Below are 13,922 nucleotides of genomic sequence, written 5' to 3'. Positions count from 1 at the left end.
AGTAAGAAATGGCTGGATCTTAACCATTAACAAGTCCCTCAAATATGCTGTGGTCGCGGACTTTCCGCGGAATAATTTCCTATAGCGAAGTTTCAAATTGTTGTTCTGTAAGCTGGTGCAACCTCCACTGTTAGTGCCCGATATTAAAAAAATATGCCATAGATTCTGCATTCTACGTTCTATTAGAAGCTATGCTTACAATTCCTAAATTCACGGCTGAATGAATCGACGTTGCAATTGGCCAAGAACTGGTGTATAAACGTACCAGGACGTGGAAAGCGATAGAATTTGTTAAAATACTGTAAAACTCTTCAATTTCCTACGTTTTCTAAAGGTGTCCATCTTACCCTTCATGGTGTCCATCTTTCCCATATCTGGTGTCCGTCTTACCCAAACATTTCAAAACTGCACGAAAAAAATCATGTTTTTCATTCATGAAAAAAACGCAAAAATCGATGGAAACTTAAAAGTTTCAACACATTTTCTGATAAAACATGAGTGTAAGATAATGTATGCATATTTTCATGGTCGTTGCACCTATATATGCTTAGATTTTGATCATTTCCCTTAACGTGTCCGTCTTTACCTACCTTCCCCTACGGAAGCACGTGACCAAGTGAACAAGCCGGACTGAGGATAGTTTTCAGTCAAAGAAACTTCATCTCAATATTCATATGAATTTTTATCACTAAAATATGTTGTAAATTTCGTTATGTTATACCGCCTAATTGTAAAACATAGCCAAAAATGAGGTTTTACTTACTTTTCATTACAGAAAAAATATAAAATTCCGCCATGAGGGCGCTTTGCAGCTTCTATCTCCCATAAATCGTGCGATAGAGATGGCTGCGCGAACAAAAAGCGAGAAAGATAGTGCGAAACGTCATGCACGCACACACACCAGCACCATCGCGACACGCTGCCACACACATACACGCACCAGCGTACACGGTGACAGTTCTGAAAAGACGGTGGGATAGACAGTTCGCCTCGCCTGAGTCCGTGTGTGTTGCTTGCGGTGTGAGTTTCGGACCGGTCGTTTCGGGCACGGTGTGTACGCGCTACATCAGTGCATCGAATACATTGCAAACTTTTTTGCGCGATCAGAAACACGCACTTGCAACAACGAACGTGAAACAAAGTTCCATCCCGAGTGCGAACACACGGCAAAAGTGCACGGGTTTTGCGGTGCGTAAGGTCACCACACTTGGTGGCGGCTGCCGTTCCGACCTCTGGGAGATAAAAAAAAACACACACAGGCACGCACACAGAGACAGTTCCTTTTTGTGCGTGAAAGGCAGCTGACTGCATAAACACAGCGGCACAGTGCTGTGTGCGGGGGCTGTCTGGTTGTGAAACTACACATCCAGGCAGGCTGGAATTTGTGGCTGGTTACAGTGCGCGTCGTCCCATAAGTGTGTGCGGTTGTAAAATTGTTGCATCCCATCGGCGCAAAAGTGCAAAACCAGCAGCAAACCCTCGTTAGTTGCAGGCGGCGAAGGAGGTGGTCCAATCATTCCATACGCACACAAACACCTACAAAGCACTACTACAGTGTGTGCTTGTCCTAAAATAGGGCGAAACATTGTGTACGGCACGACACGGACCCACGCCTGCTGCCGGAAGCAGCGGCACATCGCACTTTCGTGTTGGGGGTGCATTCGCCTCCCCTGCTCTAGCCGTATAGCCCACTCGTAGCAGGCGAGTGCGAGAGAAGCCATCTGACACATTCGACCCGTCGCCGCTGTTTGCGCTGGTGTGTGAGAAAAATAATAAATGAAGAAGCAATAAAACACACACACACGAGGCCGGAGGACGGATTCTTTCCCCGTTGCGAGATGTGCATTCCTGTCGATGCACCCACGACCACCGCCACCATCATCGCCAGTGTCCATTGACCGCGACAGCAAGGTGCTGGGCAAGTGCGCCGAGTGCATCCGCTAGTGCAGCGGTTTGTGGCCTTGAAATTTGCTCCTAGTGTGTGGTGGCAAACCGACCAGGGAATAAGGGTCGTCCGACACACGACGGTGGGGAAAGCAAAAAAATATATATGTAAAAATAGATCTCATTCCTCTTCAGAAAATCGAATCTTCACCACACACTCACATCACACAGGAGAGAGTGTACGACGGAGTAGGCCATTTCATCGCACCAGCTGCTGGTGTACACGGAGCAAACACACATATCAGCAGTACCCGCTGCAGTGAAACACACACACACAGAGAGACGGAGGCTGGAGGAATGCAGCAGAACCCCCCGACGATGCTCCGGTGCGTCCTCGCATAAGCCGCCAGACAATGTTGTGTCAACCGCAACGGGCTAAATTTAACGCGGGTCAACATCGTGATCCAGAATTCCCCCGTGGTGCCGCGTCGTGTCTCGGTTGCCGTGCGTGAGCGCTTGTGATCGTGAAAGGAATGGTGCAATAGTGTGTAAATAGTGTGCGGAAAAGAATAGTAGTGACAAAAAAAGCCACCCCCGGGGCGTACCTACCTGCCAGGGAGCAAAACGGAGCAGATAGTGCATGTGTGTGTGTGGGTGCGTTTTTAGTTTGTTTTGTTTTGGTACAATTTGATTTCAATTTCGAGATCAGCAACCCGGACGTGTCACAACGGTAACCAATAAGCCGTGTGAGTGTGCATGATCTAGTTTTCCGGTCGTTTATTTTTTCCTTTTTTTGTGCCTAAGTTTTCCCAAAACTCAATCTCGTAAAGCACCACGCGCACACCGTGAGAGACGGAGAGAGAGAGGGGTTTCCTTTAATTAAAAGGCTTTCTTTTCCGTTTCGGGCGGGGGCTTTCCCGCGGCTTCCTCGCCCAGACGCACTTTTCACTAGCCCCAATCAGACATAAAAGCTCTCCGATCTGATCTGACGAGCGGAGGTGCATCCACCGTCGTAGCAGTCTCTGTGCCCCGTGTGCCCCCTTTTCGTACATGTTGGCGATGTCTTCCAAACAGTAAGTAGTCTAGCCCGTACGCGCGTGTTTTCTGCATCGCCTTTTCTTTTTTTCTTCTTTTTTTGTTTAGTTAGTCACGTGGTTTTATCACTGCCTGGTGGAGGAAAAAGCGACCCGAAACGGCACGCACTCGAACTCCCGCGGGGGGGAGTGGCGCGTTGGTGTGCTGCGATATGAACCAAGCGCGCAAGAATCACAAGCCCCCGCCGAGATTGGGGGATGGAATAAAAAGAATGAATCTTACTAGCATTGAAGAGAAGGTGGAGAGGGGAAGGGAAGAGGGGATGGGCATACATAAACACTCGCCCTTCATGACATCCACCCACTCAAACCATCGCAATCTCCAAGTACGCATCACACGAATGCGGGAGCGTGCTTGCGCTCGCTCAAGTCAAAAGCCTTTAACCTTCGGGGCATAATGATGTGTATGTGTGTGTGTGTGTACTACCACCACCGGGACGTTGAAGGGTTTATCAAGGGGAGGGTGAAACACGCAGAAGAGGGAGTAAAGCTCTTCATCAAGCAGTTCTCAACGCTACTGCCGCCTTCTTCCACTCTTCTTTTTGTGTATCTTAAAACGGCTCCACTTCTTACACACTGCTGCGGCAAATGTCCACACAGTGACATACACACATGACCAAGTCATAGGGCTGTTGGGGAGGGTGTAGCATTATGAAGAAGTCCCTCAGCCCCCCTGCTCCATCCTGTTTTGATGGATCGCACGAAATGCAGTGCCTGGTGTAAGAACCTGGCTTTTTTCTTTCGTTAGAACGCGTATATAATATGCACACAGCACCATGCTAGAAGGGAAGCGGCAGGGGAAGAGAGGCCTGTTTGTAACAAAACCAAAACCTCGCAAAGGTCCGCTTGGCTCCCCCCTTTAACGCGCTATGTTTACATTAGCACCGTCACGTACGGAACGGCACGACGACGCTTTTGGCCGTCCGTTGGTGGCGATGCGTGTTGAGAGCTTGGACTGGACTGTGAAATATCATAATTGTTTATAGAGGCTTTGGAGGGAGTTCCTTCTCGCCTCAAAAAATCGCAGGTTTTTGTGTCTTGAGATAAACTATTCCACAACCAACTTAGCTGCAAATGCATTACATGAGCGTTATTTGCACTGTAAAGCCTGCCGGTTTCCTTCAAACAGGTTAAGATGCATCAAGAAACAGGTTCCGTATTAGGGGGGAGGGGGGGGGGGGATCGACCTGTTCCGTTTTAGGTCTGGCACGATCTATATTTCCGGTCCTTTGTGTGTACCTTTGACGCATAATAGTTCGTGGTTCGTCTTTCGGGCAGGAAGAACAAAGAATTGTTATGCTGGGAGGAAGCTTCGATTTGAGGAATTCCAACCTCTCCAAGCACACAAAAACCCTTCGGAAGTACGGCATTATTGCATTAAATATTAAAGTGTCTAAAATCGATGTTAAAACTATCTGAAGCAGTAAGTTCGGTAGTAATAACATAGCCCTGTGTGCTCGTTAGACGAGGGAAATAGAATAATTTATTTAATTCATTTTTGGAACTCTGTCATTATTACTGGAACCTTCCCCCGAAGCATATTATAGTAGACATTAGTGATGTGCTCTTTGGAGCGCACCCATGATTCCGATCCGATTCCGGCTATTGTTAGTCCGATTCTTACTCCGTCCGAATCACTGATTCCGCCCTTAGCCGGAGTCGTTCGGAGTCGTTTGGAAAGGTCCGGAGTCGTTCGGTGTCGGAGTCGTCCTGAGTCGTCCGGAGTCATCCGGAGTCGTTCAGAGTCGGAGTCGTCCGGAGTCGTCAGAGGCGTCCGGAGTCGACCGGAGTCGGAGTCATTCTGAGCTGTCCGGTGAAATGTGTGCTAGTGATCAGGCATTTCATTTCGTTGTGTTTTTATTGCCCTTAACTTTGCGCGTGTACTTCTTATATAGGCCTTAACATAGGACTCCGGACGACTCTAAACGACTTCAAATGAATCCGGCCGATTCCGGACGACTCCGAGAACTCCGGCCGACCCCGGACGACTTTGGATGACTCTGGACGATACTGGATGACTCCGGACGACTTCGGATGACTCCGGACGATACTGGATGACTCCAGCTGACTCCGACCTCGGACAACTCTAGGTGGATCCAAACGACTCTGGATGACTCCGGCTCTCAACGACTTCGACCGACTCCAGGCATCTCCGGTAAGCTCCGGACGACTCCGAACAACTCCGACTCCAAACGACTTCGGACGACTCCGGACGACTTTGGATGACGCTCGACGACTTCGGATGACTCCGGACGATACTAGATGACTCCGGCTGACTCCGACTCTCAACGACATCGGCCGACTCTGGGCAACTCCGGACGACTCCGGGGGACTTCGGACGACTCCGACTCCGAACAACTTCGGACGACTCCGGACGACTTTGGATGACTTTGGATGATTCCCGACGACTTCGGATGACTCCGGACGATACTGGATGACTATAGCTGATTCCGACCTCGGACAACTCTAGGTGGATCCAAACGACTCCGAATAATGCTGGGCGGACCTATCTTGCGGAATCAGATCGGAGTCGATTCCAGATTTTTTCCAACTTCACCCATCACTAGCAGACACACAAGAAGGCGAAGCTTTCCACCACCAGCTGGTATCGATAATGGTGAAGCGACATACTAAAACCTGCCCCGTAGTACCGTAAAGGAAATGGAGCGCAAAAAGAACGCTTAAAAAGTAGGATACAGCCAACCGGGGGAAAGGAAGACCGTGACACGCCTGTTTGTGCTGTGCCACGCGGTGGGGAACACACAAAACACCCCGTGACCGAATAACGGTGCTAAATCATGTAGAACTTCATCATCGTGTGTGTGTTGTGTAGGGTGAGAGTGCTGTTCTATAAAAGGTACAGAAATAGTTTCCCAATAATCGATACTGCGCGATACAAACTGAGTGTGTACTTTCGCTCAAGTATCGCGCCGTCCAAACGGCAAACGCCGATAGCTCCTTTTTGAAGCGATTAATATACCGCAGGATATGAGGATCCAAGGGGAGAATAAAAGCAAAAAGAGAAAGAGAGAGAGAGAAGTATCTCTCGACACCGCGAACGGCCATCGAAAAGTCATCATCATAAGGGCTTTCCTTCCGGTGGATCGGTCGTTCTGCGTCATCGAAAGGATGGCTTTTTTGTTCGCATTGCTTTGTGGCCAAGCGACGATACATTATCGCAAAGCTTGAACCGGTTCGGTGGTTTGTGTGGAGCAAACGTGGGAGAAATTATAAGGTCATTAGGCAATCCAATAAGGGGGAGGACAATGTTTGCGGTCTGCATTCACTGGCATTGCATGACAGAATCGTTAAACAAAAAACATAATTTGAAGAAAGGTTTAGCAGTATAAAAATAGACCCCCAGCGTGTCCCATGTGTGGCAATGATCCTGGTTTTAACACCCCTTTCTTCCTTTCCTTTCTTGTCTTTTTTCCCCCTTACCCCAGTGAGCTGAAGAAACTCTCGGAGGAAAGCTTAACGCGGCAGCCGGACGAGGTGTTCGACATACTCTGCAAGCTCGGCGAGGGTAGCTATGGCTCGGTGTACAAGGCGCTGCACAAGGAGAGCGAGCAGGTGCTCGCCATCAAGCAGGTGCCGGTCGACACGGACCTGCAGGAGATCATCAAGGAGATCTCGATCATGCAGCAGTGCGACTCGCCGTACGTGGTCAAGTACTACGGCAGCTACTTCAAGAACACCGACCTGTGGATCGTGATGGAGTACTGCGGGGCGGGCAGTGTGTCCGACATTATGCGGCTGCGCAAGAAAACACTGTCCGAGGACGAGATAGCGACGATACTGATCGACACACTGAAGGGGCTCGAGTATTTGCATCTGCGCCGGAAGATCCACCGCGACATTAAGGCGGGCAACATACTGCTCAACTCGGAGGGCCACGCGAAGCTGGCCGACTTTGGGGTGGCTGGTCAGCTGACGGACACGATGGCGAAGCGTAACACGGTCATTGGCACACCGTTCTGGATGGCGCCCGAGGTGATCGAGGAGATTGGGTACGACTGTGTGGCGGACATTTGGTCGCTCGGCATAACGGCGCTCGAGATGGCGGAGGGCAAGCCCCCGTACGGGGACATCCATCCGATGCGGGCCATCTTCATGATACCGACCAAGCCGCCGCCCTCGTTTCGCGATCCCGACATCTGGTCGCCCGAGTTCATTGACTTTGTGAGCCTGTGCCTGGTGAAGAATCCGGAGGAGCGGGCCACTGCCACCGATCTGCTGGCGCACGAGTTTATACGTAAGTGGAATAGGCTTTAGTGCTGTAAGTAAGATTGTAGCAACGGGTTAATGTCCTTCTTTTTTTGGCAGGCAACGCGAAACCGTGCAGCATACTGAGCCAGATGATAGCGGAAGCGAAGGAAATACGGGAAAACCAAAGCTACAGGCACGCGGCGGCCATTAGCCAAGCTAACAAGCAGCTGCAGAACAACAGCAACAACAACAACAATGCCAACGGGCACGACGGGGGCGACTCGGATGACGAGGATCAGGTGAACTCGAGGACGATGAAGGAGTTCCCGGCCGACTGCGGGACGCTGGTGCCGGGCCGGGGCGACGAGGGCGACGGGACGATGATAGCGCACACCGACTACGGTACGCTCGTGCCGGACAATGGGACGATGGTGGAGCTGCAGTCGAACCTGGGCACGATGGTGATCAATTCCGATTCGGAAGAATCGACCATGAAAAGTAAGTGTTGCATTGAAGCGATCGATTGCTCGGAGATTCGGCATTGAAACACACACTCCATCCCCGTTACAGGACATGATACAAACCCGGACAAGCCGAAGTACAGGCCGCTGTTTCTGGACCACTTCGACAAGAAGGAGGCGGAGGCGGCCAGCTTTGGCAACAGTAAAGTCGCGGCCGCCGTCAACAACCACCACCATCATCACCAGCTGCAGTCGCCACCGTCCGCGATGAGCTCGTTCGACGATGGGGCATCGGTCGACCTGCAGCCGGACCATTCGCCGGGCTACGGCAGTCCACAGGCGGCGACGACCCCGGTCGTTGCTTCCGCCCCGCAGCAGCAGCAGCAGCCGCATCTGCCCCAATCGCCTTTAGCATCTTCGCCGCAGCAACCACAGCCACAGGTGCAGAAGCTCGTAAGCAATCTGGTGCAGCAGTCGGCCGCAGCACCGGGCTTCCCATCGCCGGCCACCCACAGTCCCGTGTCGCCGTCGGCACCGCCGATGACGCAAAATTTCCAAGACCACCAGCAGCACCAGCAGCACCAAGCATTGCAACAGCAACAGCAGCAGCAGCAACAGTTCAACGAAGAGCGGCAACGGTATCAGTCGCATCTGCAGCTGCAGCTGAATCAGATCTCCGCCGTCAGTCCCAATATGCATCAGATGCAGTTTTTGCAACCGACGGCGGCCGAGTATGATTCGGTAAGTGTCGTTTTTTTTATCATTAATCCCTTTTTAAATAACCTCTTGATCTCTGTCCCGCAGCTTAAGTTTATGAACTACGAACAGCTCGAGCAACGGCTGGCCAGCCTGGACAAGGAGATGGAGAAGGAGCTGGCGGAAACGAAGAAGCGGTACACCTCCAAACGCCAACCGATACTGGACGCGATCGAGGCCAAACAGCAGAAGCGGCAGCAAAAGCTGGAAGAGTTCTGAGTAGTGTGTCGGCGGTGGTCGGGAATGCTTTCCCCCCTCTCCCAGCTTCTTGTCCCGTTTGCCTTTGGCGTGTGCTTGAGGGTGATTAGCGGATAGTCATATTTAAATAGGAATAGGTTTCCCGTTTCTGTGGCCCCAGCGCCAATTAGTTGCAAATTCCTATTACTTTTTAACAAACAAACACACATCCACAGCCTACTCAGTCGCGCTCAAGGGACACTCAAGCGTTCAAAGTGAGCGCTTGAGCGCCTCTGACAGGCTGCTGAGGAGAGTGGAAGGGATAGTTTCCTCTCTTTTTAAGTATTTTAGTTGCCCCGTCGGCCATCCAACACTCTCGTCGGATGTGTGGCTGGTAGGGCTGATCTGATATTTGATTTTAATTAACACTCACAAAACACATGCCCTAGAACCAGCCGGGTGTAAGTCATTGTTGGATTTTTGGTCGTAACGCATTGATCTGAACTATCGATGAGATTAATCTGTTTTTAGCTTTTGCGCTCAGCTGCTGCTGGCACATGTGGCGCCAATGTGTATGTATTTGTTCGATCCCTTTCGCTTTACCACGCGCGCTCCGTCCCTAACTAAGCTAAGTGCAATGTGTTGCACGGTTTTATGTTTTATTCTTTTCTTTTTGTCGCTGTTATACATTGAGATACACTCCCATTCGCTGGTTAAACTAGGTAGAGCGAACACGCGGCTTGCTGACGCGGCTACATTGCCTTTTTCCCCTCGTTAACGATTAGTTGGCAAAATCCTTTTCCCTTGGAAGTCTCCATGCCAATCCGCAAAAGCATAAAGCAATTTATTGACAACTCGTTAATCGTTATTACAACCATTACAGCCCACAGCTGCGGGCTGTGCACGAAAGGTAGTAGGGGGGGAGGGGAGAGGGGAAGAGAACAGTCTCTAGCCAGCAGAAAAACCGATTCTAACGAACGTGAATAAATACCTTGAAAAAGAGAAACCTCAAACTAACCGGAAAAGATTGAAAGTAGAATACAATAATCCTGTAGCGGCGGAGAAGAAAGGCAAAGAAATTATACATATACACACAAATACTACATATAGCCAGCAAGAGCGTGATTTACGATTATATACACCATATAAGGAAGCAAACAACTCAACACACAGAAACACACACAATGAAATTGAAGGACTCGAAATCGATTGGGATTGGGAAGATGATCAGAGCACATATTTTATACGCAAATTAAGCCATATTGAGCGCCCGCCGCTTGGTATGATGATAGTAGGACGAGATTAGCAGAATCACAGCATGTGTGTACTACCTTGGTGGAACACGAACACGGCGACACGAAAGTGCTCTAAAACGCGGTGAGACACAGCAGGGGGACAGACCCAACGCGTGGGTCGATTGGTGATCGCAGACGAACCACAGCAATGACGAACAAAAGTGCTACATTTTATTCTTGAACCATATACAAGTTTATTGAGAAAAATAGTAGCGTAATAGCGTGTAACAGGAAAACGGGAGGGCAAAAGATCGTTACGGAAAAGGTCGCCCGGAACAACATACAGGAGAAACAGGCGATGCAGGCGATTGAAAGGCACAGATAGTAGGGAGAAAAGAAAAACAGCAGAACAAAATAAAAGCGGTGAACAGGTGAGGAGTATTATAAAAAAAAAACACAAACATACATGCTCGAGATAAATAAAGTTGAACTTTAAGGTTGCCATGCATTTATATTAAACACAGTTGGGACACCGTTGCATTTGAATCGGTCCGAACACGCGCAAAGCCAGCTGATCAAGAAGCTGGGGCATTCGTCCTGGACCGTCACAAACTTTCGACACGCAGCCATAAACACGCAAATTCTCGAAGCCTGTGTACAGAGTGACCAGAAATACCGATTTATCTGTAGTCCTACCGATTCACAGATGAGCATTCTAAAATTACCGATTTTTCATTGATCCTTCCGAAAATTACAGATTTTCTCATAATAATGACCGAAAAGTCTTAAAACCATTTTGCAAATAATTAAAGCAGTAAACTTCATATACAATATGAAAATCACGAACGAACAGAACCGGAAAAAGAGCTGCCACTGCGACTGGTCCTAAGCGTGGAACCCCTAGAAAAGGGAATCTCCACCGTTCAAAAAGAAATGTGCAACTCAATCCTTCGTTGGCATAAAATCGCTAGTACAGGCGAAAGTAAAGCCCTCATTCGTGTGACCACTATAAACCAAATCTGATGCATATCCTTTAAATAAACAAGGATTTATTTTCCCTTGCAGATTAGCACCCCCCCCCCCCCCTTAACACTTCAAAACATACCGAAAACTACCGTTACCGTAGCAATAGACGATGCGCAATCTCAGATTGCGCATATATTTATCTGTCAAACGGGTCGGTTTGATATATTTATCTGTCAAAAAAAATTTATATATCTCGGATATATAATCTTGAAAATTTATGCGCAATCTTGGCGCAATCTGAAAATGTATGGAAATGACGTTTATAGCTCAGGGTTGGCTACGCGAAATGACTTATGTTTTGATAAAACGAATATATGCGCAATCTGAGATTGCGCATCGTGTATTAATACGGTCAGATTGCGCATATATTTATCTGTCAAACGGATCGGTTTGATATATTTATCTGTCAAAAAATATTTATATATCTCGGACATATAATCTTGAAAATTTATGCGCAATCTTGGCGCAATCTGAAATTGTATGGAAATGACGTTTATAGCTCAGGGTTGGCTACGCGAAATGACATATGTTTTATAAAACGAATATATAAAACGAATATATGCGCAATCTGAGACTGCGCATCGTGTATTAATACGGTTACAAATTGAAACTTCTACTGAAAACTATTGATAAAATTTTGCTCCTACCGATAACCGCCAAACTAATCTGGCCACACTGAGGCAGTGTGCGGCTTGCTGCGAGTCAAAACAAGTCCCGATTCACCTGCTGCTTGTGCGTACGCTAGAAAGAGACCGGACAAGCGGCGAGAGAGAGTGTGCGTGCAGGCTGTCCTGCTCGCACTGCCTTTCACCAGCAAGCCGTCTGCCTCGGCAGCAGCACAGCACCGCGCAGCACAACCAGTTGCATACACCGTGAAGCGATGGTCGTGTGGAAAGGTTTTACGTGGCAAAGTAGGCTCCCTCGCGGGACGGTCGTGCTGTATGTTTTAGTGTTTTGTCAATTGTACGTTCTTGTTGGGACGCAACAGCACCAGCAGCAGCAGCAACAACATCCTCCACCTCAGCAGCAGCAGCAGCAACAACATCCACCACCGCAACAGTATCAGCAGCAGCAGCAACAGCAACAGCCTCCACCACAGCAGCACCAGCAGCAACATCCTCCTCCCCAGCAGCAACAGCCGCCTCCACCCCAACAGCAACAACAGTTCCAGCAACAACCGCCTCCCCAGCAGCAGCAACAACAGTTCCAACAACCGCCTCCCCAGCAGCAGCAACGACATCCACCACCTCAGCAGCAGCAACAACAATTCCAGCAACAACAGCCACCTCCCCAACCGCAGCACCACCAGCCACCGCCGCCGCAGCAGTTCCAGCAACAACAACAACAACAACATCCGCCTCCTCAGCAATTCCAGCAGCAGCCGCCTCCGCAACAACAGTTTCACCAGCAGCCACCTCCGCACGAGCTCGGCGGACAGCACCATCCACCGCCGGTAGTGTCGCTGCAGGACATCCCCGAGCACGACCGACCATGGTACGAAATGCTGCCAGCGGTCGCGATGGACTACAAGGTGCACATCGATGCCGGCAAGGAGGATTGCTACTTCCAGTACGTCCAGCAGGGCAGCACGCTGTACGTAAGCTTCCACGTAATCCGGGGCGGTGACGGGATGGCCGGCTTTGCGGTGCGCAATCCGCGCGGCGAAATTGTCCACCCGTACCAGTGGCAGGCGTCGAGCGATTACACCGACGGTGCGGCCATGGGCGGCTTCTACGCCGTCTGCATCGACAACCAGTTTTCGCGCTTTGCCAGCAAGCTGGTCAACCTGTACATTACCGTGATCCGGTACGAGGAGTGGGAAAAGTTCACCAAGGAGATCGAAGATTTGAACGTCAACATGAACAACTTTACGGTGCGTGGGCATGGGGAATGGTTTGGTGTGTTGCTGGTGCAGCATTATCTTATCGTACAATCGTGTTTTTGTCTTTATCTTTCATACAACATCAGGGCACCATTTCGACGGTGGAACGGAACCTGAACGCCATGTTCCAGTATCAGGCCCACTCGCGCAACAACGAGGCCCGCGATTATGCGCTGATTCTGGACAACAATGCGTACATCTGGAAGTGGTCCGTGCTGCAGATCCTGGTGATCGTGTTCACCACCTCGGTGCAGGTGTACTTTGTCCGGAAGCTGTTCGACATCAAGACGGGCAGTGGCAAGAGCCGCATTTAGACGCGCGAAGCAGGAGAAGAGGGGCGCAGGAACTGACTGCTGTTGTTTCTAGTATTGTTACTTAAAATGTTAAATATGCCGCCTGGTGTAGTGGCATCGGGAATCAAGCACACACGGACCAACGAACGCACGCAACAGACACATTCCCCTTCCCCCCAGGGCGGCCAGATTGTATTACAGCCGGTCGAGAAAATGTTCTTCCAATTCCTTCTACGTTAATAGCACTTTCTTCCATTACAGCACAGCAAAAGATTGATTTCGCATCCTTATCTGTCAGGGTTTGTGAAAGTGAAAATACAATCGATTGCTTGTGTTGTGCACTCCACTCGAACAAGCCATGCTTTTCATCCATTCCATTAGCATCTTCTTCAGCATAAAGCGATCAAAGAAAAGGGGCGTAAAAACGGCGCATTTAAATTTGCTATCGCAACAGAGGGCGCAAAAATTGCTCAACTGCTTGGGTCAGCGGTACAAGAAAAGTGAAAAGTCGTCAATTTTGGTCGGCCGTCATTTTGAAATGGAGCTTCTTTTTTTGTTTGTTACGTTCAGTGCAAGAGCAATAAAAAATCATTTTTGAAGAAATAACAACAAAACAAGTAACGAACAACAGCTGACGATCTGTTTAACGCATTTTCCCCTTGAGTGTTGTCACTAATTTGTACAGGTGTTTTTTTTTAAATAATAAATCTCTATGCTTGCTTTGTCCGGATCTTCCAGATGTGTCGCAAAAGTTGAAATACCGAGTGACGTGTTGTTTTGTTGTGTTGTGTACTGACCTTTCATTGCTAAAGTGCCGCTTACACACACGAGGAGCATGTTTCATGTAATTTCATTTTCATATTGTTTGCATGAGCAAGCTGTTGTTCAGGATTGGAATTAATTAG

General features: G+C 49.2%; 2 protein-coding genes across 2 annotated transcripts; both read left to right on the top strand.

Moving 5' to 3' along the window:
- The first annotated feature begins 935 nt into the window (after positions 1 to 935).
- LOC1276715 (serine/threonine-protein kinase 3) lies at positions 936 to 10,335 on the top strand. Its single transcript, XM_061642920.1, has 5 exons — positions 936 to 2,957; positions 6,425 to 7,233; positions 7,305 to 7,685; positions 7,758 to 8,389; positions 8,453 to 10,335. The coding sequence occupies exons 1-5, from the start codon at positions 2,935 to 2,937 to the stop codon at positions 8,621 to 8,623; spliced, it is 2,016 nt and encodes a 671-aa protein (XP_061498904.1). The 5' UTR covers positions 936 to 2,934; the 3' UTR covers positions 8,624 to 10,335.
- Positions 10,336 to 11,515: 1,180 nt separating this feature from the next.
- On the top strand, positions 11,516 to 13,631 carry LOC3290091 (uncharacterized). The gene is made up of 2 exons (XM_556725.4): positions 11,516 to 12,715; positions 12,811 to 13,631. The coding sequence occupies exons 1-2, from the start codon at positions 11,723 to 11,725 to the stop codon at positions 13,036 to 13,038; spliced, it is 1,221 nt and encodes a 406-aa protein (XP_556725.4). The 5' UTR covers positions 11,516 to 11,722; the 3' UTR covers positions 13,039 to 13,631.
- The last annotated feature ends 291 nt before the right edge of the window (positions 13,632 to 13,922 follow it).

Source organism: Anopheles gambiae, chromosome 2 (genome assembly GCF_943734735.2).
Source record: "Anopheles gambiae chromosome 2, idAnoGambNW_F1_1, whole genome shotgun sequence".
Classification (NCBI taxonomy): Eukaryota; Metazoa; Arthropoda; class Insecta; order Diptera; family Culicidae; genus Anopheles; species Anopheles gambiae.
Note: the sequence above shows the minus strand (reverse complement) of the source record. Positions and strands in the feature narration are given on the sequence as shown.

Bases quoted from the DNA above. Each gene is read 5' to 3' on its own strand.
- LOC1276715 (XM_061642920.1), top strand. From the start codon at position 2,935: ATGTTGGCGATGTCTTCCAAACA. The intron at 7,234-7,304 runs GTAAGTGGAATA...TTTTTTTGGCAG, and splicing joins GCTGGCGCACGAGTTTATAC to GCAACGCGAAACCGTGCAGC. The intron at 8,390-8,452 runs GTAAGTGTCGTT...TCTGTCCCGCAG, and splicing joins CGGCGGCCGAGTATGATTCG to CTTAAGTTTATGAACTACGA.
- LOC3290091 (XM_556725.4), top strand. From the start codon at position 11,723: ATGGTCGTGTGGAAAGGTTTTACGTGGCAAAGTAGGCTCCCTCGCGGG. The intron at 12,716-12,810 runs GTGCGTGGGCAT...ATACAACATCAG, and splicing joins TCAACATGAACAACTTTACG to GGCACCATTTCGACGGTGGA.